Source organism: Podarcis raffonei, chromosome Z, assembly GCF_027172205.1.
Source record: "Podarcis raffonei isolate rPodRaf1 chromosome Z, rPodRaf1.pri, whole genome shotgun sequence".
In the NCBI taxonomy this organism is placed as follows: domain Eukaryota; kingdom Metazoa; phylum Chordata; class Lepidosauria; order Squamata; family Lacertidae; genus Podarcis; species Podarcis raffonei.
Window position 1 is genome coordinate 6,222,242 of NC_070621.1, and position 23,357 is coordinate 6,245,598.

General features: G+C 45.9%; 1 protein-coding gene across 2 annotated transcripts in view; it reads left to right on the plus strand.

Annotated features, from left to right (window-relative positions):
* The window catches only part of BRINP1 (BMP/retinoic acid inducible neural specific 1), a 108,167-nt gene extending 86,263 nt beyond the window's left edge, over positions 1–21,904 (plus strand). For both annotated transcript variants that reach the window (XM_053373488.1, XM_053373486.1), the window contains 3 exons: positions 6,718–6,954; positions 7,980–8,202; positions 20,224–21,904. In XM_053373488.1, the coding sequence (XP_053229463.1) occupies positions 6,718–6,954; positions 7,980–8,202; positions 20,224–21,364 (1,601 nt within the window). In that variant the 3' untranslated portion in view covers positions 21,365–21,904. The remainder of the gene's footprint in view (positions 1–6,717; positions 6,955–7,979; positions 8,203–20,223) is intronic.
* The last annotated feature ends 1,453 nt before the right edge of the window (positions 21,905–23,357 follow it).

Below are 23,357 nucleotides of genomic sequence, written 5' to 3' on the forward strand. Positions count from 1 at the left end.
AGACACCAAACTCACAGCTTAAATTCTAGCAAAATTGGGTTGAAGCAATGGCACTTGCTAGAAGGGCAATGTTCTGTCCCGAGGAGCAGAGTCACCTCTTTTAGGGTAAAGTCAAGATAGATTAGGCAGGATCACAAAAGGCCCCAAACCCTGGCCTTTCAGTACCCTGAACAAATCACTGGCACATGCTGGCTAGGAACTCGCCGAAGGACAGTTATCTCTGCGCCACTCCTAGGCCTTATAAAGGTTAGCTGGTCTGGATCTGATGTTAACCCTGCCCTTGTTGTTTCCCAAAGGGTCATTGCCTGATTCTGTAGCAGCTGGCTCTGATATTGTTAAAATGGATTGTTAAAATGCTTTCTGGATTGTAGGATTTTGACAAAGTATTGCCCTCTAGACTGGAAGCTCCTGGAGTGGGGGGGGGGGCAGACAATGGCTCCCCACATGATTCATCCTTTCCTTCTGAGTCTTCTCTGAGCCGGGGGGGGGGGATTGAAACTAGAGTGCATGGCACCCAGGTGCCACTATTGTTGTTGCTGATTCATTTAATCGTGTCTGACTCTTCGTGACCCCATGGACCAGAGCACGCCAGGCACTCCTGTCTTCCACTGCCTCCCGCAGCTTGTCAAACTCATGTTCATAGCTTCGAGAACACTGTCCAACCATCTCATCGTCTGTCGTCCCCTTCTCTTTCCCAACATCAGGGTCTTTTCCAGGGAGTCTTCTCTTTTCATGAGGTGGCCAAAGTATTGGAGCCTCAGCTTCAGGATCTGTCCTTCCAGTGAGCACTCAGGGCTGATTTCCTTCAGAATGGATCAGTTTGATCTTCTTGCAGTCCATGGGACTCTCAAGAGTCTCCTCCCACACCATAATTCAAAAGCATCAGTCCTTCGGTGATCAGCCTTCTTTATGGTCCAGCTCTCACTTCCATACATCACTACTGGGAAAACCATAGCTTTAACTATATGGACCTTTGTCAGCAAGGTGATGTCTCTGCTTTTTAAGATGCTGTCTAGGTTTGTCATTGCTTTTCTCCCAAGAAGCAGGTGTCTTTTAATTTTGTGACTGCTGTCACCATCTGCAGTGATCATGGAGCCCAAGAAAGTAAAATCTCTCACTGCCTCCATTTCTTCCCCTTCTGTTTGCCAAGAGGTGATGGGACCAGTGGCCATGATCTTAGGGTTTTTTTGATATTGAGCTTCAGACCATATTTTGCGCTCTCCTCTTTCACCCTCATTAAAAGGTTCTTTAATTCCCCCTATTAGGCGCTGCTGAAATCCTTCCTGACACAACCAAGATCCTAATGTACCCTAATCTACTAGGTCCCAGACCTTGCCCCCATGACTCAAAGTCTCAGCTGAATCTGTGGGGAATATTTGGAATAATAGAAACTCTTTGGGCATTCTATAGTATATTACAGGTTTCATTAACCAGCTTGAGGACTGCCTCTTCCTTTATGCTCCTGTTGCATAATGCCAAATGCTACAAAGAAGTGTTACACTCAGAGATTTTGTCCATGTTTTAAAGGCAATGGTATTGTTCTTGTACTATAAGCATTAGTATTATTACATTTATATCCCACCATTCCTCCAAGGAAATCGGGGTTGTACACATGGTTCTCCCACTCCCTATTTTATTCTTTGTGACAATCCTGTGAGGCAGGTTAGGCTGAGAGGTGGTGACTGGTTTGAGGTTACCCAGGGAGCTTCATGGCTAAGTGCAGATTTGAACCCTGCTCTTCCAGGTCTTAGTCCAGCACTCTAACCATTGTACTACAGTGTCTTCCATCAGCCCTAACTCCCATCAGCCCCAGCCAGCATGGCAAATGGTCAGTGATGATGTGAGTTAAGTCCAGTGACATTGGGTGGATAGCATGCTGGCTCACCCTGTTATGCTGCTTCCTTAAGGTGCCTTTCTAAGCTAACTTGCCTAGTGCTGTTTTGCTGACGCTGAATCTATAAGTTCTCAAAATGTGGAGGGGGGGTAGGGAAGGAGGGAGATGGGGAGAGAGAGAAGAGATGGAAGCTACTTAAGGATTATAACTCCCAGCTCAATTCAGTAGGATCTGCAGGTGCCAGACATGTCCTTTTCTTATGAGGAAAAAATGAAAAAGATCGTGACCTGAATCTGCTGCCACAGCCCTCCCCTTTCCTGCTGTGTCCCATATATCATTCCTATTGACTGCAGTGCTATGTTTATCCTCTCTGACAGCTGCCACTGCTCCCCTCTTGCTTGAAAATTGGGTCAGACAAAACTGGGTGATTCACTGCCATTGGGCAAGGAGTTCTAATCTGGACAGGCAGCCCAGAAGAGAGTGGCCTGTTTTCTATGAATCATTATGACCAATATGAACAAGCGGGTCCTGCAACAAAATGTTGCAGCATTTTCTCACCTCCTTATCAGAGAGCTTCTGTTCAGGGTTCCAGCCAGCTAGATTCTCTTGTTGTTTTCTATAACTTCTTCAAACACTACAGTTAAACCAACTGTGCTGATACCTCCCTCCTGTTCTTTGGTGCCCACATTCCTGGTGGCACTCATCACCAGAACTTGCTATTGGAGAGATCATAATTATCTGCATCTGGCTCTCCATCTGAAGAGCTCATAGAGCCATCCCATTTTTATCCTCATAACAACCCTGTAAGGTAGGTTTGTGTGAGAAAGTACCACCCCTGGTGCAGTGGTGGCTGGTGTTGGTTGGAAATGCTAGAGTTAGAATTCCTACCTGCTGAATTCTGCGGGGGGCAACACTGAGACTAAGGAAGAGGAGGCTGTCAGTTAGAGCGACCCTCCTACACAGGTTGTTAGGTAGGAAGGCAGGCAGGTGAGAGGGAAGTGCTGGCTGAGGGCAGACTGTGATTGATAGGGCAGTGACCCATTTGCCATATGGCCCAGCCTCTACTGCCTTGCAGTCAGGATTTGAACCTCAGCCTTTCTTACCCTCACTACATAGCATTTCTGTTCTATTCTACCTACCTCTGCCTCATGCACTGCTGAGCATCTGTCAGATTCTGTAGCAGCTACTATATAAGTACTATATATGAGTACTATATAAGGCATTTTATTTACGTATTTATTTTAAAATTGTGCTCCTTTCATCTTTTTTAACCCCCTTCTTCACTGGCTATTTGTGTCCTGGCTGCACTTACAGTAGCCATGGTCCCTATTCTTGTTGGGTGCCCTTTCTGCTCAGTTTTTACCTACTTTTGTCTTCTTCTTCTTTTCATCTCTCCCCCCACCCACCCACCCAAGATGCTAGATTGAGGGGGCGAACTATTGCCCTCACTCTGATTTGGCTTCAGGCAGCATGGAGGCCAAATTATTGCTGGCATGCAGAGGAGCAAGTTGCTCCACTTTGTCCTCGCAGCAACTCTGCAAGACTGAGAAATAATGACTAGCAGCTACACAGAATCATAATGGAGCCAAATCAGACTGAAGGCAAACATGCCTGCTCTTCTTCTGGGTAAGATAATGGGGTACCCAGCAGGAGCTGGACATTTATTTACTAAGTTATAATCCCACCTTTCCTCTAGAAAACTCAAGCTACCCGGTTCTCCCTCTCTCTATTTTATCATTGCAATGACCCTGTGAAAGCAGGTGAGATGGTGAGATGGTGACAGGTCCAAGGCCACTCAGTTCGTTTTCTGGCCAAGTGGGGATTTGATACTGGTTTCCCAGTCCAGCACATTAATCAGTAAGTGGGATGAGCACATAAGTCCCATTCACAGCCTGCCTGCCCTCATGAAAATTTAAAAAATGGGAAGTGGACTGTTCACAGACAGCAAACATGGTTGTGAATTTTGCCTGGCCAGGGGTGGGGTGGATTTCGGCTGAGCCTTTTCCAGGTAAGGTTTTTGCCAACCTCTCTAGGTCACTAAAGTAACCCCTCCCAGGGACAGGACTCAAACTCTAGGATGCACCCACAACTGTCCTCTCCTTTTTGCCCAGCTCCATCTTGTGAATCCTGACTTCTTTCCCCCTCTCCTCTGGTGGGCTGGCAGCTTTAGAAAAGTGCCATGCAGAACCACAAACAGGATGGGTGACTGACCAGCCCACCTTCTGTATGCCTGTAGTTCACTGGGGCTTGTTGGTGTCTCAGACTTCTTTTAAATCTGCCAGGCTGAAAACCCCAGACTTTGACGATGAGGCCAGACAAATCTGGGTAAGGGAATTATCATAAAGGATTCACTTTCTGTACTGCTTCCCATGCTGCCAGAAACTGACGTGAGTCTGACAAGCAGAACTGATCAGGTGTGAGGAAACAGCTGGGAATCCTCCTGGAGCCTCTGGCTCACAAACACAAAGCTGCAGAATTTGATCTAAAGAAAGCTAATGGAAATATATGTATTGTGTGTGTAGGCCTGTACAAGCCTTGGGCCAGACAGGGGGATTTAGGCTCCACACAGAGACCTTGGAAGCACCACCTTGTCTTCTTATTCCTTGACCCACATGTCCCGTGGAAGATGGAGAATACCTGTTTTCTCCTGCCCTGGAGGGTAGTATTTTAACCCATGGATTCAAGTTACAAGAAAGGAGATGCGGGCGAAACATCAGGAAGAACAGCAAGAGCTGTTAGGGAGTGGAACAGACACCCACAAGAGGTGGTGAACTCTCCTTCCTTCAAAGTTTTAAAGCAGAGGTTGGATGGCCATTTGTCATGGATGCTTTGGTTGAGGTTCCTGCATTTCAGGGGGTTGGACTAGATGACTCCTGGGGTACCTTCCAGTTCTACAAATATATCCAGTGTCATTGCAGCATTTTCCGGCACCCGGGGGGTGTGCTGGGCAGGGCACGAAGGGCAAACGGAACCCACCATGCCAGTCCAACCCTTAATGCTGACACTACCAAGCAGGTGTGCACTGGGTGGAGTGTGTAGGGTTCACAGAGCCTGCCACGCCAGCCCAGTTCTCACCACTGGAGCTAAGCAGAGCCATGCTGCACCACCTGCCTGCCCATGTAGGAGGGAGCCCAGCCAGCCAAAGTTGGGGCTGGGGACATGCCGGCCAGGTGGGGAGGAACAGGGATCCCTGTGTGGGAGCGCCTTGTTTACGTGCTTTCAATGTGCACCTGGGGCTAGTCCCCTCCTAGCCCCAGCCCCATGCCCATGATTCTGTGAGTCTATGAAAACAATGCTGACAAAACCAGGGCATTTTCTTTCACTTCTCCATTCATTCATATGCCAGTGAATGTTGAAAGCAAAGTCCATGAATGCAGGTGGCATTTTCCCTTCATAGTCGCAGGCTAGTATTTCATCGTCTGCATCAGCAGTGGGGAACCATTTTCAGCCTGAGGGTCACATTCCCTTTTGTGGAGCATGCTAGGGGCCACATCCCAGGGCATCAGAGGGAAAAGTGGCTGGAGCAAGAAATGTAAGTGTTGCCTTTGTACAGTAAGCTAGTTCCTACACACACTCACACCCAACTCTATGTCCTTCATCCAGACAAGCAAGAGGCATGTTCTGAGCTGGTCTGAGGGCATATTCCAGCCAGGAAAACAAAATACTTGAGGAAGTGTGAAGAAGGGCCGGTGAGGGTTGTGGCCTAGGGAGAAAATATGTGGCCTGGGGAGACTCCTGAGGGCCAGAGGGAGAGGGCAGGCATACCACATTCACCCCCCAAGCAAGAGGTGTTCCTACCCCTGCTTAACATTTTTCATCCTGCCCTTCTGCCAAGGAACTCAAGGCATTTTTGCAAAGGTTCTGTTCTAGGGCTCCACACACACAAGGAAAATTGCAGAAAGTCAGGAGCTCCTGAAACACGCATGTGCCTGCAAGACAGAGGGCTGCTTACTGAGGTCTGGGGAGGTCGTGTGGGGGCTCTTGGATGCTGTGTGACCCTTTTTCTCTCTTCCCAAAGCCTGGTAAGGGAGGAAAACCTGCTGGGTGTATGGGTGAGAAATAAATGAAGAGCATTTACTTATTTTTTTACCCCAACCACATAAGGCTGCAAACATGTAAGTAAAGCAAGTGCCAATTGGGGGCTTACTGTAGTCTGATACATTCAGAAGTGAACCTTCCTAATTCACACTTTCCAAAACAATATGTGGTGAGTGTATAGCAGCCTTAGGAAATGCCTTGATTTTTGACCTTGAGCCAGAGTAGATGCAAGTCTACCTGCCTTGCAGCCTGGCACCTTCTGTTGCTAGCATTGCTATACAGAGTGGACAGAAAGGCGTTTGAACTGGACACTCTTTTTTTATATCCATTTGTGTTTGATGTTCTAAATGGTGCCTTCCAGAGCTTCATACGTCACAGCATAACCTTATAGTAGCCGGCTGATGTGATAAGATTTTCAACTCAGCAGAACCCAAGCTGAACTACACTCAGTTTTCCGTGCCCTCGATCCCTTGCTTATACTGTAATCTCACAGTAAGGTTTTGCTGCCACTAGCCACAATCCCTGAACAGCTAATAAATTAAAATAAATAAATAAAACACAAATAGAACCCATACGCCATTCCTTCTAATAGCAAACTCAGGTGACTTGAGTGCCTATCATTTTGGAAGCAGAATGTGGGAGCACCTAAAAATAAGGTAGCAGTTTCTACATATGCAGGAGTCTCCATAGGTACAGTGAAGTGTGCATGTTTGCAATTAAAAAGGAAACAAATGAATAAAACAAGACAAAGACCTGTCAGCTTCCAGGATATTCAGAATGTTGAGGGTTGACTTGGACCTTGAATTTTTACTGTCTCTTTTCTTACACTCAATTATTTTCAATAGGCCTCCAGCTAATCTTTCCTCAGTATTTACAAGAGAAATTTGTGCAGTCAGCATTGAGCTACATAATGTGCAACGGAGAGGGAGAATATATATGCCGAGACAGCCAGTGTGGATGTCAGTGTGCAGAAGAATTCCCACAGTGCAACTGTCCCATCACCGACATTCAGATCATGGAATACACATTGGCCAACATGGCAAAATCTTGGACAGAAGCCTACAAAGACCTGGAGAATTCAGGTAATGAAGAGGAAAGGAGAAGGTGGTTTTCAAAGGAATTACATACTAAAACTACCCTTTACCAGGCCCAGATATTTGCCCAGCTGGCTGTGTATCATCTGTTCCAACTGACAACAGCTTATCTAGGGCAGATATAGTCAACAAGACCATGAGTACCCAACGTGGTGCTCTCCAAATGCTGTTGAACCACAACTCCTATCATCCCTGACCTGCAATGCTGTAAGGGGTTGATAGGAGTTGAAATCAAATAACTTCTAGATGGCCACAGTGTCCCCAATCCTGGTCTAGGAAATATATTCTGCACTGACTAAAGGAAAGATGGGGAACCTACGGCCTTCCAGATGCTGTTAGATGACAAATCCCATCAGCCATGGCCACTGGCAATGCTGGATGTGGGTAATGGGACTTGTAGTTCAATGACATCTGGAGGGTGTCATGCTGGCTTCCCATTCTCTATGGTTTCAGGCAGAGATATCTTCCCTTACCTGGTTCCTGATCATTTTAACTCATGGATGGGAGACCTTGTTTTCAACTTGAGGGCCACATTCTGTTCTGGGCAAACCTCTGGGGAGTCATGTACTAGTGATAGGCAGCACCACTGGCAAAACCAGGCTTGGGGGGAAATGTGAGATTTACCTTCATATACCACACACACACACACCATCCATCCATACAGGCAAGCAAGAAGCATTATCAGAGTTCTTGGGCAGTTAGCAGGTCAAAATACTAAAGGAGGGTACAAAGGGAGGATAGTAGGGGATGTAGCCTGGGGAAAGTCCCAAGCGGCAGATTTCCCACCCCTGTTTTAACTGGAAATGCCAGGAACTGAACCTGGGACCTCATGCATGCAATATATGGGCTCTACCAATAATTTCATATTCTCTCCAAAGTTTGCCAAACTATAAAAAATAATAGAAAATTAAAGAGGGCATAATGCTACCCCCCCCCAAAAAAAAACCAAGAACAACAACAGCTCCTCCCTTTCTCTGTTCTTGGCTTTATATGTGTCTTTGTGTATTTCACAGACGAATTTAAATCTTTCATGAAGAGGCTACCTAACAACCATTTCCTGACCATTGGAAGTATCCACCAGCACTGGGGGAATGACTGGGACCTTCAGAACCAGTACAAACTCCTGCAGAGTTCCATGGAGACCCAACGCCAGAAGATCCAGCGCACTGCCCGCAAGCTTTTCGGCCTCAGTATCCGTTGCCGGCACAACCCTAACCACCAGCTGCCGCGAGAAAGGTACTGGTCATCCTTATTTATGTAAGGGGTGATATACTGTATTTAGAGAGTGCTTGATCCATGCATTAAGAGTTCAACATGCTGATTGTATATCACTTTCTGTGTAAGAAGGGTGCACATCTTTTTTTTATTTGCTCAGAGATTTCAGTAAACAAAAGTAGCAGGAGAGACAACTGCTCTTTCTTTCCTCAGCTGAGCATTGGTGCAAATCAGGCAAGACTCCAGCTCTCTCTATAGCCCTCTATGCTTACTTGAGCATAAGGGAGACAAATTCAATTCACTTCCCATTTAAGCATGAACCTACGTAATACTCCCTTTGCAAAATAGTACATGAACTGAAACAATGCCATGCTTTTAAATTCACACTTCTTAAAATTTTGCAGTGCTGTTCTCCAGCCAAGTAATGAACAGGTAACTCTCATTTTACACTTACTTTACTTACATGATCACAGCTTTGTGCAGGTATGTGGAGGGAGGGAAGGTGGAAGGGAAAGTAAGTAAGTAAATGGGTGGGTGGGTGGGTGGATGGATGGAGAACTGTGGAACCCGCTCTCCATTTATTTTCCCCATACACCTGCACAAAGCTGGGACTCTGGCAGCATCTCAGAGCCCTCTTGCCACATTCCCAAAACTTGATAAGCAATGCCCACTGCTTTGGAAATGAGGCTCAAGGGTTCTGTCAGGGTCCTAGAGCTCTCCTGTCTCCTTCCCAAAGTTGGGCAAGTGCTTACTGGGATTTGGGATGATGGTAGAAGGGCCCGGAGAAACTGCCAGAGCTCTTGATCTGCCTTCCCTGGGCTCCTGGCTTTATGTGTTTTTTCTTGTATGTTTGGACCCCCAGACTTGAGTAAGATGAGAGTTACTTGTACACAGAAATGCATACACTGGGTTAAAGTGAGCATCTATTAGTGAAACTAACATAAGAAAGAAAGAAAGAAAGAAAGAAAGAAGATTTATGTAAGGAAAATGCTTTGCAAAAATGCATAGATTATGCAAAATTGTATAAAAATGTATGTATTAGGAGAAATTCACACCAAAATTATACATTTTCATGAGGACTTTAAAAAAAAAACCCTCAGAAAATGATGCGAATTTGTGGTAAAATGAACTTAAAAATGAGAAATGGAGAGAAACTGAAATTGTAAGATTTGCCTAATCTTCCTTTGAGAAGAAAATTGTGGTTTGTCTAGTAATCCAAAATGATGTTTGTGAATCCTTGTCCACAGGGCAAGAAATCAGTCTGTACAAAACTGTACAGATTAGAGATAATTGCACACAATATGTATACATTACTGGAAATAATACTACAAAATGCATTATGTTAGGGGGAATTGTTTGCAACAATGTGTGGAATAGGAGCAATGTGTATGCAAGTGCCTATGAATTTTCATGCATTTTTAAAGAAAAATTGCAAACTGATTCATAAATGGGGCAAATGGTACAAAAGATTTGAAAAATTAAAAATGGATAGGGGATAAATGACAGGTTTGTCCATCCTCTACTTGTGTACATGAATGCAGGAGGAGACTCCTGGGTATTTGGTCAGCATTATAGATGAGTGGCTTCTCCTTGTCCAATTTTGTTGGTAGGAGGACTGTACTGCAAAATTAGAGATGTGCAAATTTTGACAAGTACAAAGGTCATCAATCCTGGATTGCCCTTGGTGCCCATGTGGCTTCTGCCTCCTTTCTCTTTCTCTCTGGAGAAGTAAATAGAGTTGGGAAAGGAAGGCAGAAAAGTGCCCCCTTTCCCGCTTCCTCTTTTAGCTCTGTGTGCTCAGAAGTATTCTACTTGCTCTCAATTTTATCCACACCATTTGATAAAGCAAAGTGTGTGGTGCATGTGCGTGTGTGTGTGCGTCCTTTCTCTTTCTGTGCCAGGGGTAGGGAGGCATCTGGTCCAGGAAGCAGAAACATAAGAAGAGCCTTCTGGATCAGGCCAATGACCCATCCAGACCAGTGTTCTATTCTCACAGTGGCCTGTAAGCTGGGCATGAACCCACCAGAAATCCCCAGTAACTGGTATTGAAAAAACTGAATGGCATAGTTGAAGAATCTCTGTTCTCCAGAAATAGCTGTATTCAAAGCCAGCAATATCTGGGGCACTTACAACAGCAATCATTTCCACTTGATGTTATAAGAACCTAAGAAGAGCCCTGCTGGATCAGACCAAAGGTCCATTTAGCCCAGCATTTCCATGTTTCACAGTGGCCAACCAGAGGCCTCTGGGAATATCACTGTCCTGGTTCCCACTTGGCTCTTGCTCGTAAAATTGTAGAATCATAGAATTGTACCCAAAGGGTTATCTAGTCCAACTCCCTGCAATAAAGGAATCACAGCTAAATAGCTTGATTATCAAACTCTCAGTGCTTCCTCCGTGTTTCTAATAGGATTTTTATTATTATTCATTTTGGGAGTTATTCGAAGTTAACTAAGTTGAAAGTGAGTGGAAGTGCCATGACCCTCTTTCTTTCTCTCTCTCTGTTTTCCTTCAAGTGGTCAGAGTATGGTGGTTCCATAGCACTCAGTCAAAAATCCAAATATGCCCACAAGCCTAGAAAGTTGACAACACTTGACACATTGATTTCAGGGAGTGATGATTAGTTTGGTTCACATTAAAATGTGAACCAATTTTCTCCCCTATCTTTAGGAAGCAGGCAAGCTGAGTCCAGTTAGAACAGGAGGCAGTTTTTCAAGTGGCATAGGTTTTAGATTATGACAGCAACTTAGGGGAGAAAGTTAGTGTGTTTTCTTCAACAGATATCCAGACTCAGCTTCATGGTCCACTGTTCAGCCTCTGTCTTTGCCACACATCTGACATGAGTTTACTAGAATATACCTTGCACAAAATTAGACCCAATATGGCCCCATACTGGGGCAATTTTGACTGTGTGAATGCCCCGACCGAGACAGCAGCATTTAATATGTGCCGCTGACTTTGAAAAGATGGAGTGGTTATATTAACAGCGTGACACTCTCTGTCCCATTCACAAAGGTCTAATAGAAATAGCATGTTCTATATTCAATTATAGCCTAAAGGAACGTGCTGACACTCAACTGCCCTTCCGGAAATGAAGCAGAATAGAGCTGAAAGCTGAAAGGGAAAGTTGTGTTCAGCCAATTTTAATGGTGCAGGAAGGTGTGAATCCAGATTTTTAAAAATCTATACTCCCTCCCAGTTTCACTTTTTGTTTTTTTATCTATAGATTTTGTTTGCCAAACAAGCAGAGCAAATGAAGTTAATTAAAAAAATAAAATTAAAAGTGACTCAAATGGAAATTGAATCAAATGCTGAATTCATTTCCTTCTCTCTCTCTCTCTTTTTTGCTGATCTATTTGTGTGATTTCTGAATGGGCAGGCTGATGCATAGTTTGCCTCAGGGAAGGCTGCTAACTTTGCAGGGTGGAGGGGAGTAATAGATTTAAGAGCTCTGAGCTTGACTGAAGATTTATGGGCCTGTTGTGCTTTGGGTTTTGTTTTGCTTTGCTTTTTTCGTTTTGTGAGAATGCGAGAGTAGCTGATGCAGGCGGATGAAATACGGCAAATGGCAATATGGTGATGAAGAGGAGCTTCTGCAAAGTCAGATCAGATGTTGAAAAGGATATATTGAAGTATTTGTGGGATTCAGCTAGGATCGCATGTAGAATGGCCATTTACCATCTTGCCGGTTGTGGCCCAGTGCGATACCTCCTCTCTCGCATGACGCACAATGCAATTTTTGGGTGTTTCCCCATCCCCTCTGGCTACCACAGAGGCTCATGGGTTCCCGTCAAACCCGTCCTTCAAATCAGCCAATACGTGGCAGGTTGGGGGTGGGGCATGTCCATTTACTTAGCCCGGCCGACCACTCATCACAGCATTCAGTTGGCCGGGAGAGTCACCCACCTTTCCCCTCCCTTCATTAATAGTTGATTACTGCTCTAACCATTTCTTTTTTCAGCTAGCCAGGCTTTGCTGTGGTCTTTTGATGGGTGCTATATTCAGAGCAAGGAAGGAATTTTCCCTGCTCTGCAGGTTTTGCCTTCCCCATAGCATTAGTCACAACTTTGGCGATTTAGGCCTTGGGCAGAATCCTATAGTCTTTCATCCAACTGGGGTGTGGTGAAGTGGTGACTCATCCACCCCCTGTTAATGGTGACGTTAACAGGGTACCCCATTAGAGGGGTCTGGAGGGAAGTCTCTGTCCAAAAAGCCAGTTGTTAGGGCTAGCGGGCCATAGAGCTTACCTGAGCGTTTGGGGGCCATCCACTTAAACTTGCGTTTTGTGATGGATCCACCCGCACATAGACCCTGTTGTGCGTCAGTCCTCCAGCAGGGGAGGGGCTGAGGGGAATCACACCCAATGCATATGCCAAGGCTTCCTATATCTGAAATCAGTAAAGTTGTGGCCATTTCAAATACCAGACAGTTGTGTCCATTCATTTTACCCCTCAGCAGTTAGGCGTGCTGGGCAGGGGGACTCTGCGTTTGGGCACCCCACCAAAGCACCACTTTCCTACATCTTTTTCTTCCTCTACCACCTAAAGCCTATTAAGTGAGGAAAACCGCTGGGTGCATGGGTGAGGAAAAAATAAATAAATTGAGAGAAGTGGGTGGTGGGTTTCCCCACATCTCCATTTTTTATTTTATTCCCCCCCCCCCATAAAAGGTTGTGATCGCATAAGTAAAGTGAGTGCAATATGCAAGCTCACTGCATGCAAAAATGTGTAAATCCATCAAAATTTACATACAGAAAAATTTGCACTACAGGAGAAATTTGCACTAAAATTCTGATGAATTTTCATTTTTTTAAAAAAGCAAAATGCTGTGAAAATGTGGCTTAGATGCATCATTGTGGCTTAGAACCAGGCAACACCTTCACAGACAGGAGCGGACCTTCTGCTCCAGCGGAGTGTGCACTTGCAATCTCAGCATTCCTTCAAACACAAGAGTCTTGCAAGTGAGCAATCATTGAAAGCTTGATGAGTACAGAAGGGAATATGGTTGGGGTACCTTTGGCATTTCCATCCATTTCTGAACTTCTTGCATTGCTCCTGAATCATGACTCATGGGTGCTGTGTCTGCTGCCAAGTCTGTACTGTTACTTGGCTGAATAAATACAAGCAAGAGCTTCTGTCTGCACATTTTGGGTGGGAGCCAGGGCAGTGAGATTCCCAGAGGCATCTGGTTTGCCGCTGTGAGAAGCGAAGATGCTGGTCTAGATGGACCTTTGGTCAGATCCAGCAGGACTCTTCTTAGTTTTTTTTTTTTCAAACCAAGTGGAGAAGATCACTGTTGTAAGTGTTCCAGATATTGGAACACTTGGAATTTTAACACAGCTATTTCTGGAGAATGCTGCCTGTAGCACAGGGGTGGTGAATCAGTGGCCTGAGGTCCAGATCTAGCCCCAGGGGTACAAAAATGGTTTTATTGGCCGAGTACACTGTATGTGCATTGAGCCCTCCAACCCACTTGCAAAGTATGAAAGTCCATGTGCTACTTTTTTTGGGGGGGGTGTTCTTTAACATCCACCCATATTTATCATGCAGTAGTATTTGCAGAAAATAATTTCTAGGAAGTACCTGATCTCAGGGAAACCCACCACAGGAAGGGTGTGTCCTGGTTGCTAGATGGGGAAAAGAAGAACACAATTTCCAAGGAGTAGAAAATGAGACAGAAGCACCTAAAAGGGGAGGGGGAAACAGCAGCTGTTTAGGACCCCAGGGATTCCTTTTGCCCAGTGTCAAAACAACTCATTCATCAATCACAGTTCTGGCTTCACTTACTGGCTAAAAACGCTAAAAGACTGGAACAGCCAGGCTGGCTCATCTCACAGAAATTGCTTAGCTGAGTACATTTTGCTTCATAACCTTGAGAGAAGTAGGTCCCTGCTGGTTCTGAACCTGGTTCATCAATACCCACTGTATCAGCCTCTTGGGTTATCTATCCAGTCCATGAAACCCCTTCTAGTGACCTGCCAACCCTCTGTTAACTCACACATTTATTACATTGGAAAAGTACTTCTCACCCTGGCACACAACCATTAGTAGAAAACCATAGAGGCTCAGAAAACAAAGCACAGGGCTTTCTTTCACTCCATCACTGTGGTGGGCTATGCTGTGATGTGGGGAGGGGAGGACGGAAGGGAGCATCCTTCTAGCCCATTGCTGTGATGGGGAAGACTTCCCTCCCCCCTCCCTTGCACCAAACGCATACACCTCTGGTGATTTGTAGGCGATGAATGGGGTGCCTGAATATGTGTACATCTGTATGTATCTGTCTGAATGTGTGTGTGTGTGCCTGTGTATTTTCACTCTGTGTGTGGTGAGTGTGTGTGTATCTTCTAACACACATGAGTGAGTGTGTGTTGGACACCTTGGCCCAACCCATTGCTAGTCATTAGAGAGCTGTTCACCCTTACGTTTGGCCCTCATGCTGAAAATGGTTAGTCACATTTGCAGTAAAAGAGCCTCGTGTTCTTTTAAATACAATCTAAATCTGTCCCATTCTCTATTGAAGTTTTGATCCTCCTGATTTCTAGTTTTCCCAGTCAATCCAGCCATCTTTGCATAGTCCCGTAGTTTTATCTGCCAGTCTGCCTGCGTAGAATATATTCAGAAAGCACCTCTATGAATGTGCACCTAACTGGCGAAAGAAAGAGTTTAAGAGAGTTTTTGTTTTGAGGGGGACAGCTGTGAGCCTCCCTCCCCTTTTTGTCAGTGTTGCTACACAACTCTCAATTATATTCGCTTTGGCCGTTCCAGTGGTATTTGGCCTTTCTTCTTCAGATTGGGGTGTAGTTGTGCTGATTTTGACATGGAAATATAAAGCAATCAAAATCTCTGAGAGAATCGCCTCCTCCTCCATGAAATATTCTCAGAGGGTAATTCTGTTGGTATATTGCAATGGTTTTCAACCAGTGTGCCGTGGCACCATGGGGTACCTTGAATGATGGTCATGGGCAGCACTGGCATCTGTTCCTCTTTCCTTCCCTCCTTCCTCTGATGTCTTCACGCATCTCTGCCTCCCAAAGACTTCTACAGCTGAATGGTGCCTCTGTGGCTGGCCAGGGGGTACTGGTTGCCAGGAGCTGAGGCGGCCTCAGAGTGAGCAAGCAAGTAAGTGGGCGAGGGAGCCCAGCCAGCCAGTCCACCAGCTCTTGCTGTTGGGAATCGACAGACAAGTCCCAGGCCCCTGTTGGGCAGTGTGAGGGGGCACCTCTCTTTTGGACAGGGCAGGGGAGGGCAGCTCAGATACCAGCTCAGAGAGGGAAGAGGAAAAGAGACTGAGGGAGCACTCCACAAGGGAGGGTGTTTAAAAAAGAATGAGGGGCTGCCAGCTCTGCAGGCAAGGGTGACATAACTGGGCCCCTGAGCCCCACAGGGGTGCTGCAGAAAGAATGCAGTTGGTCAAGGGAGCCGTGGGCTCAAAAAGGTTGAAAACCTTTGGTCTACTGTATCAAATACAGGGAGGTGGAGTATTGCAGCGCCTTAAAGGCTAACAGATTGTGTAGCCCCTGTGCTTTGCCTGTCATTTGCTGAGCTTCTCTGATTCCATAGAGGGGCTCTGTATAAATTGGATCCCATTCCCTAACTTCCATCTTCGGAGGTGCATTCTCAGAATGCATTATGTCAGGTTAGCTTTTTAAATGCCAAAAGATTCTGTGTTTTCTGAAATGCATCCTTGCCTTCAGCAAAAATGTGGAACTGTCCTTGGCAGAGACTAAGAAGGTGAGTTCTGCAGTGTTAGCCATTGTTGATGTGGCTTTGTTGCTGGGCTTGTTCTGTGATAACAATATTTATAGATTTCAGTGCCTCTCTCCGCACCCCCCCATCCAGTGCATTGGCTTCCTTCTACCTCGCAGGAGAGGGAGAGGGGGTGATAGACTCTAGCAGCTTCAACACAAGCGAGACATGTGATAAAAGTCCTTTCACACTTCCAAAACCCTCTGGAAGCACATAACTGCTGATTCATTTTCTCCTTACTCCCCACTCTCTTTCTCTCCATTTTCTCCTTCCTTCTGGTCTTCCTTTTCAGGCAGCTTTGGGCTGTATCACTGGCAGGAGGGGCAGTGGACGGAAGTGCCTCATGTTCCCTGTGCACCTCCATGTTGCTGAATATGTATTATATCTGCACAGGATGAAATGTGCAAATTGGTTCTGCCTGGAAGAGCAAATGCCGATGGGTAGCCCCACTGTGCAGGAAGCTATGGGAAAAAGAAAATTAGGTCCAGGCTAGTGGGTGCAGAACTGACTCATTTGTCAGCTGCTGAGGCAACAACAGCCTGACTGTTGAGGCAGTGAGTGACTGTGTCTCTCTCTATCACACCTAGGAGGGGAGAAACATCAGGCTACAGCCACTAGACTTTGCAATACTCCCCCTATCTAGGAGCAGAGGGTGTAGATCTGGCTTGTGGCCTAATTTCTCATGGCCTATACTATACTCTCAGCCACCACTGCCACCAGGACAAGTGCCAGCTCATCCTCCTCCCAGAGTTCAGTGGTGACAGCACTGGTGGGGAAAAGAGGGACTTAATGGAATCAAATTAAAAGCTGGGATGGCTTGTGTAGTTCCGGGACTGTCCCTGGAAAATAGGGACAATTGTAGGGTATGGAATTATTAATTAATTTAATGTGGCAAACAGGGGAAAAACTGGGGCGATGGCTGTCAGAGAGAGATGAGGGTTGGAAGGGAGGAAGGGAGAAAGAAAGAAAGGATTGTAGAGAAAAGAGGATGGTGGGTGGGGGGATTCCTTCTGGGATAGCTCAGTTGGTCAAGCATGAGATTCTTAATCTCTGGGTTGTATGTCCAATTCCCACCATGGGCAGAAGATTCCGGCATTGCCAGGGGTTGGATTAGATGACCTTCATGGTCCATTCCAACTCTACATTTCTTTGATTTTGTGAAACCTTCTCTGGCCCTATCCACATTTAGCTGAAGCCCTGCCCACTTTTGACTCTAGCCCTACCAACTATCGAGTATGTTGCTCCTGCCCTAAGTCATGGATGGGTCCTACCAGAAGATCCAAGTTGGCCCATGAAGCAAATTCCCTAGCCCATACACTATGAAGAACTTGCTGGTGAGTTCAGCCATCAGGAACGAACCCTCTGCTCATTTCCAAGTGAGTTAAGGGGTCAAGCTTGCTGGGTGCTACTTCACCAGTGCTTTCCCCATAGGTCCCTGCTCACCCATCAAAGTTGGCCAAAGGTGGGGAAAGAAGATAAAAATCTGACCCACTGGGCCAGAAAACGTACCCATTCTTCCCTTAAGCAATGCAGTCCCCAGTAGAAAAGAAGGATTCCCCACCTCATGAGCGAAAGCTTTCCTTGCAAATAGGACAGGTGTTGGAGGAAGCAGGGCAGGGGAAGAGCTTGTAAGATGTATATGAAGATGAAGGGAGAATATGAAGATGAAGAGAGAAGTCAGGCAACAGTAGCAACATATCCAGAGCAAGCTTGAGAGCCAATGTGGTGCAGTGGTTAGAGTGTCTGACTAGAACCTGGAAGACCAGGGTTCAAATTCCCCACTCAGCCATTCCCCACTTGGTGCCCTTGGGCCTGTCACTGCCTCTCTGTCTAACCTCTATCTCACAGGGCTGTTGTGGGGATTAAATGGGGAGGGGGGAAAACACTGCATGCCACCTTGAGCTCCTTGAAGAAAAAGGTGGGATAGAAATGCAATCTATAATTTAGTAAGCTGGGAGGTGAGGAGGAGATTGTGTTGGGATACTTTTACTTTCCTTGGAATATAATAGATGATAGATAGATAGATAGATAGATAGATAGATAGATAGATAGATGATAGATAGATAGATAGATAGATAGATAGATAGATAGATAGATAGATAGATGATAGATAGATAGAAGATAGATAGATAGATGATAGATAGATAGATAGATAGATAGATAGATAGATAGATAGATAGATGATAGATAGATAGATAGATAGATATAGATAGATATAGATGATAGATAGATAGATAGATGATAGATAGATGATAGATAGATAGATAGATAGATAGATAGATAGATAGATAGATAGATGATAGATAGATAGATGATAGAGTATAATGGTTGTTAGCTGCCTTGAACACCTTGTGGTGAAAAGGTGGCATATAAATTTCAGCAAATGAATAAACAAGTCCTATCTTCCCTCTCCACTGGGTCAGCCAGAAGAAGGGTCCCATGTGGGGGTTTCAAGACACCCCACCCTTCACACCCACATCCAAGTCTTGTTATGTTTCAGATGATATGAGAGGCAGAGGAGGGAGAGAGGAAACATTTCAGGGGGTTGGACTACATTACCCATTGGACCCCTTCAAACTATATAATTCTCTGATTCCTGCATTGGAGGTTGGGCTGAATGATCTTTTAATTACATATCTAGTCTTATCATTCCAAGCCCTCATTCTCCCTCATCATCTTGAGGGGTTCTGGTGTCTCTGCGTTTCTCCGCCTTTTGTTTCCAGTCTTCTTTAAATTATACATGCCCATCCATTTCCCATCCTCCCACGCCAACTCCATGTCTCACCACCCCGATTCCTCCCCCTTCCCATCTCCCTCCCTCAATTTGCCTTGCTCTTCTGCACTATTGTGTCATTTTTAAATCTGCCTTTGATACAGCACACAACCTAATGATTATTCTGGGGTCAAGCTAGGCAGGTGCCGTGAATCCTACTAATCCGACTCTCAGAACCTCCGTCTGTAATCACTCCTCCCAATCTGCAGGGATGGCATCCTAATTTCTCATTAGTAAGTGTCTTGTCGCTGCTGAGCTGCTGAAAACTCTCAGCCTTTGGGGAAACAATGAGGCATTCATTAGCACAGCCAGGGAAGAGGGGGGAGTTGGAAAGAGTTCTTTGGACAGGAGGAAATGATGGTAGAATTAAGAAGTCCTGGAAAACTGTGACTGCTCTGTTCAGGGTGGTCCACTTGTTAGTCCCATCAGAAGAGGGCTAGCTGGCTGTAATCTGGTTGGGATTCAACAACAGGAGGTTGAAGTTCTGAAGCGGGGGTGGCAAACTTGACGTGGCCTTCCAGATGTAGGCCAATGAGTATGATGTCCAAATGGTGTTCTCCTACATTGGAGGTTTTTACACAGAGGTTGAATGGCCATCTGTCAGGGGTTCTTCAGTTATTATTCCTGCATTGCAGGGGGCTGGACTAGATTGCCCTAGAGCTCCCTGCCAGCTCTACAGTTCTGTGATTCTATGAATGAGGGTCTCCCCAATGGTCATGCTGACCACTATAACACACTGGCTGGCAGTCAGACAGACAGAATAAGATATACTTATCTGTGAGGTGGGTGGTAGACTAAATGCACACATTTTTGTATGATTGTTCTTGAAAGATTTTATTGGCACACAGGTTGGTTGCACTCAGTGTCTTGCTTCTAATTGTAGCAAGGTAAACGATGGGTAGTGGTGGTGGTTGCAGAATCCTTCCCCAATAATCCATTGTCATGGGTTATTTGGTTTAAAGGGTGTGTGGGTGTGGGTGTGTGGGTGTGTGTGTGTGGGTGTGGGTGTGAATATATGTGAAATTATGCAGGGCACAGAGAATGTGAATGGGTTGGTTGCCAGTGTTATACCTATTTAGGGTATAGCCATTGAAATTGATGGCATGACTTACTCTGATGGGTCTACTCTGAGTAGAGCTTTGACGGATTAAACACAACCCAGTGCAGAACAGTCACATAATACTCAGCGCTGTTTAGGGATTTATTTATTTTTTTAAAAAAATTATTGATGTTTTAATGTATTTTTAATCTCATGTTGGAAGCTGCCCAGAGTGGCTTGGGAAACCCAGCCAGATGGGTGGGGTATAAGTAATAAATTGTTGTTGTTGTTGTTACTCTGCACTTGTAAGAAATCAGTATTTTAATGTGGCAGGATCTACACTTTGGAACTCCTTGCCTATTGACAACTTCCACTTAGCTACTTCATTTCTCTCACCTCTACTTTGTGGCATTGAGTTAAAATGATACCCTAGACAGCTGCCTTTAGAAATTTGGAGTTCATGCCCCTGTCTTTCTCCCTTATAGGACAATACAGCAATGGCTGTCCCGGGTTCAGTCCCTGCTCTACTGCAATGAGAACGGGTTCTGGGGAACCTTCCTGGAAAGTCAGAGGAGCTGTGTCTGCCATGGAAGCACCAGCCTGTGCCAGCGACCAATCCCATGCATCATTGGAGGCAACAACAGCTGTGCCATGTGCAGCCTGGCCAACATATCCCTCTGTGGCTCATGCAACAAGGGCTACCGTCTCTCACGGGGTCGATGTGAGCCTCAGAATGTGGACTCAGAGCGCAGTGAGCAGTTCATCAGCTTTGAGACGGACTTGGACTTCCAGGACCTGGAGCTGAAGTACCTCCTGCAGAAGATGGACTCTCGCCTGTATGTGCACACCACCTTCATCAGCAATGAGATCCGCCTGGACACCTTCTTTGACCCGAGGTGGCGCAAGCGCATGTCCCTCACCTTGAAGAGCAACAAGAACAGGATGGACTTCATTCACATGGTGATTGGGATCTCCATGCGCATCTGCCAAATGCGCAACAGCAGCCTGGACCCCATGTTCTTTGTCTACGTTAACCCGTTTAGTGGAAGTCATTCCGAAGGCTGGAACATGCCCTTTGGAGAATTTGGCTACCCACGCTGGGAGAAAATCCGCTTGCAAAACAGCCAGTGCTATAACTGGACCCTGCTGCTTGGGAACAGGTGGAAAACCTTTTTTGAGACTGTCCACATCTACCTACGCAGCCGGACTCGGCTGCCCTCCCTGATGCGCAATGAGACTGGCCAAGGGCCCGTGGACCTCTCTGATCCCAACAAGCGTCAGTTCTACATCAAGATCTCAGACATTCAGGTGTTTGGATACAGCTTGCGCTTCAATGCTGACCTCTTGCGCAGTGCAGTGCAACAGGTCAACCAGTCTTACACACAAGGCGGGCAGTTCTACTCCTCCTCCTCCGTCATGCTCTTGCTTTTGGATATACGGGACCGAATCAACAGACTGGCACCTCCTGTAGCACCAGGGAAGCCCCAGCTGGATCTGTTCTCCTGTATGCTCAAGCACCGTCTGAAACTGACCAACAGTGAGATCATCCGTGTGAATCACGCACTGGATCTGTACAACACCGAAATCCTCAAGCAATCTGACCAGATGACTGCCAAGCTCTGCTAACCAAGACTTTATGTACTTAGGTACTACCAGACTCACCTTTTTGCTGTAAAAAACAAACACAAAACCCCCAACCCAACATTAAAAAAGAAGTTAAAAGAAAGAGATTTAAACAAATAAAAAAAAATGTAAAATGTAATTAATATACGAGAGAGAGAGAGAGAGAGAGAGAGTGATGGAAAGGTCTTTGTTTATTGGAATACTGAAAGAAAACCATTCAAGCAAATATGTAAAACTGCCGGGCATGTTTAGTTATTCCTGTAATCATTAAAAAGGGTCAGAACGTGAAAATCTGCTGAGGTGTTGCTCGGTGGGATTGGGAGTAAACAATATGGGATGGGGGAGGGAATTACAGAACATGCAGAAACGGCTTTTTTGAGATTCCCTGTACTTAATTGTAAAGATTTCAGCTATGCAGGTGCCAAAAAGAAAGAAAACCAGAGCGAGAAAGAGAGAATTCTGTGTAAATGTACCAAGAGTTGCCATTTCTCCTAATGGGAGCTAATGGCCAAAGATAAAAGAAATTTCTTTTGTGAAGTGTTATGGAAGCTTTATTCTCAGTCATTTCCCCCACTACTCTAGGATGAGTTTGACGACGACCATGACTACTACTCTGATTTGCATTGCCAAAGGGTATAATTTTATGGTTTGGAATTAAGGGTTTATCCAGCCAGTAATGCCTGGATGTGCTACAAACCACAGTGATAATATCTTTCAGAAGTTATTTTGCATCAGGGATGGGGAGACCTCTGGCCTTCCAGATGTTGTCAGACTCCAACTATTGTCAGTCCCAGCCAGTATGGCCAATGATCAGGGATGACAGGAGTTGTAGTCCAGAGGTGAAGAATCCTTTTCACCCCAAGAGTCACATTCCCTTTGTGGCAGTGGCAGTGGGTGCGGTCCGCCCTGGGTTTCATCCCTGAGGGGGGTGACATCGCCGTGCCACCCCCTGGGATGCTCGTCACTTGCCACGGGTGGCACCGCCCCGGGACACTCGCCGCTCACTGTGGGTGGCACCTCCCCCCCCCCAGGACGCTAGCCCCATCCCTGGGTGCACATCATGTGGGTGGCTCCAGGTGCCAGAGCAGCTAGCTCTGCCTCTGCCTTTGGGGCAACCTTCTGAGAGCCACATGATAGTGGTGGATGAGCACAGAGACAAAAGCAGGCAAAGCAATGATAATGAAGTTTTTGCCTTCGTACAGCAAGCTAGTATGTGTACAGTACATACACACTCCCTCTCCCTCCCTCTCTTTTTCTCTCTCTCTCTCTCTCCTCAAGAAAGCCAGGCATCAACAGAGCATCCCAGTAAGACAAAAACACCCAAATAGGGTGCAAAGCAGAGATCGTAAGGGATGAATCTAGAGAGGGTGTGTGGTCTGGGGTGGGTCCCAAGGGCCAGATAGAGGGGCTGTCTTCACCGTCGCCGGGCCAGAGTTTCCTCATCGAGAAGGCCACACATCCCCTGCCGCTGTTCTACAGCCTGGAATTCAACGTGAATGCTTTTTTCTTCAACATCCGAGTCCTCTGAATATTTACGCTAAGGTGAATCTCCCTATCTTCAGGGGGTGGGTGGGGGGACTTTATCTGAAGTAAATAGGCAGAGGGAGGCAGTTCCAGAAAAGAAGAAATCCTATGGATGTTTCATGGTGCTTGGCACATTTATTTCCATGTAAGTACATGGAGGATGGCAACCATGTAGTGCAGTTCTATGCACATCTACTTAGAATTAAGGCTATTGAGTTTAGAGGGATTTATTTGAAGTCAGTGGGATGGCGTAAGCAAGCAGTAATGACAGGTTGACGACATGGCACCAGCAGCTGCACATGTGCCCTCAAAGACCTTCTGTAGAGCCCACATGGCCTCTGCCACCACCTCTCCTTCACTGAAAGCAGGCTTGAAAGAAGCATAATGTTCTGACCAATAAAATAGGTTATGGGGTGTGTGACAGTTTTTCATGTTTGCATATGTGCTCAAGTGCCCAAAAGGTGGGGATCCT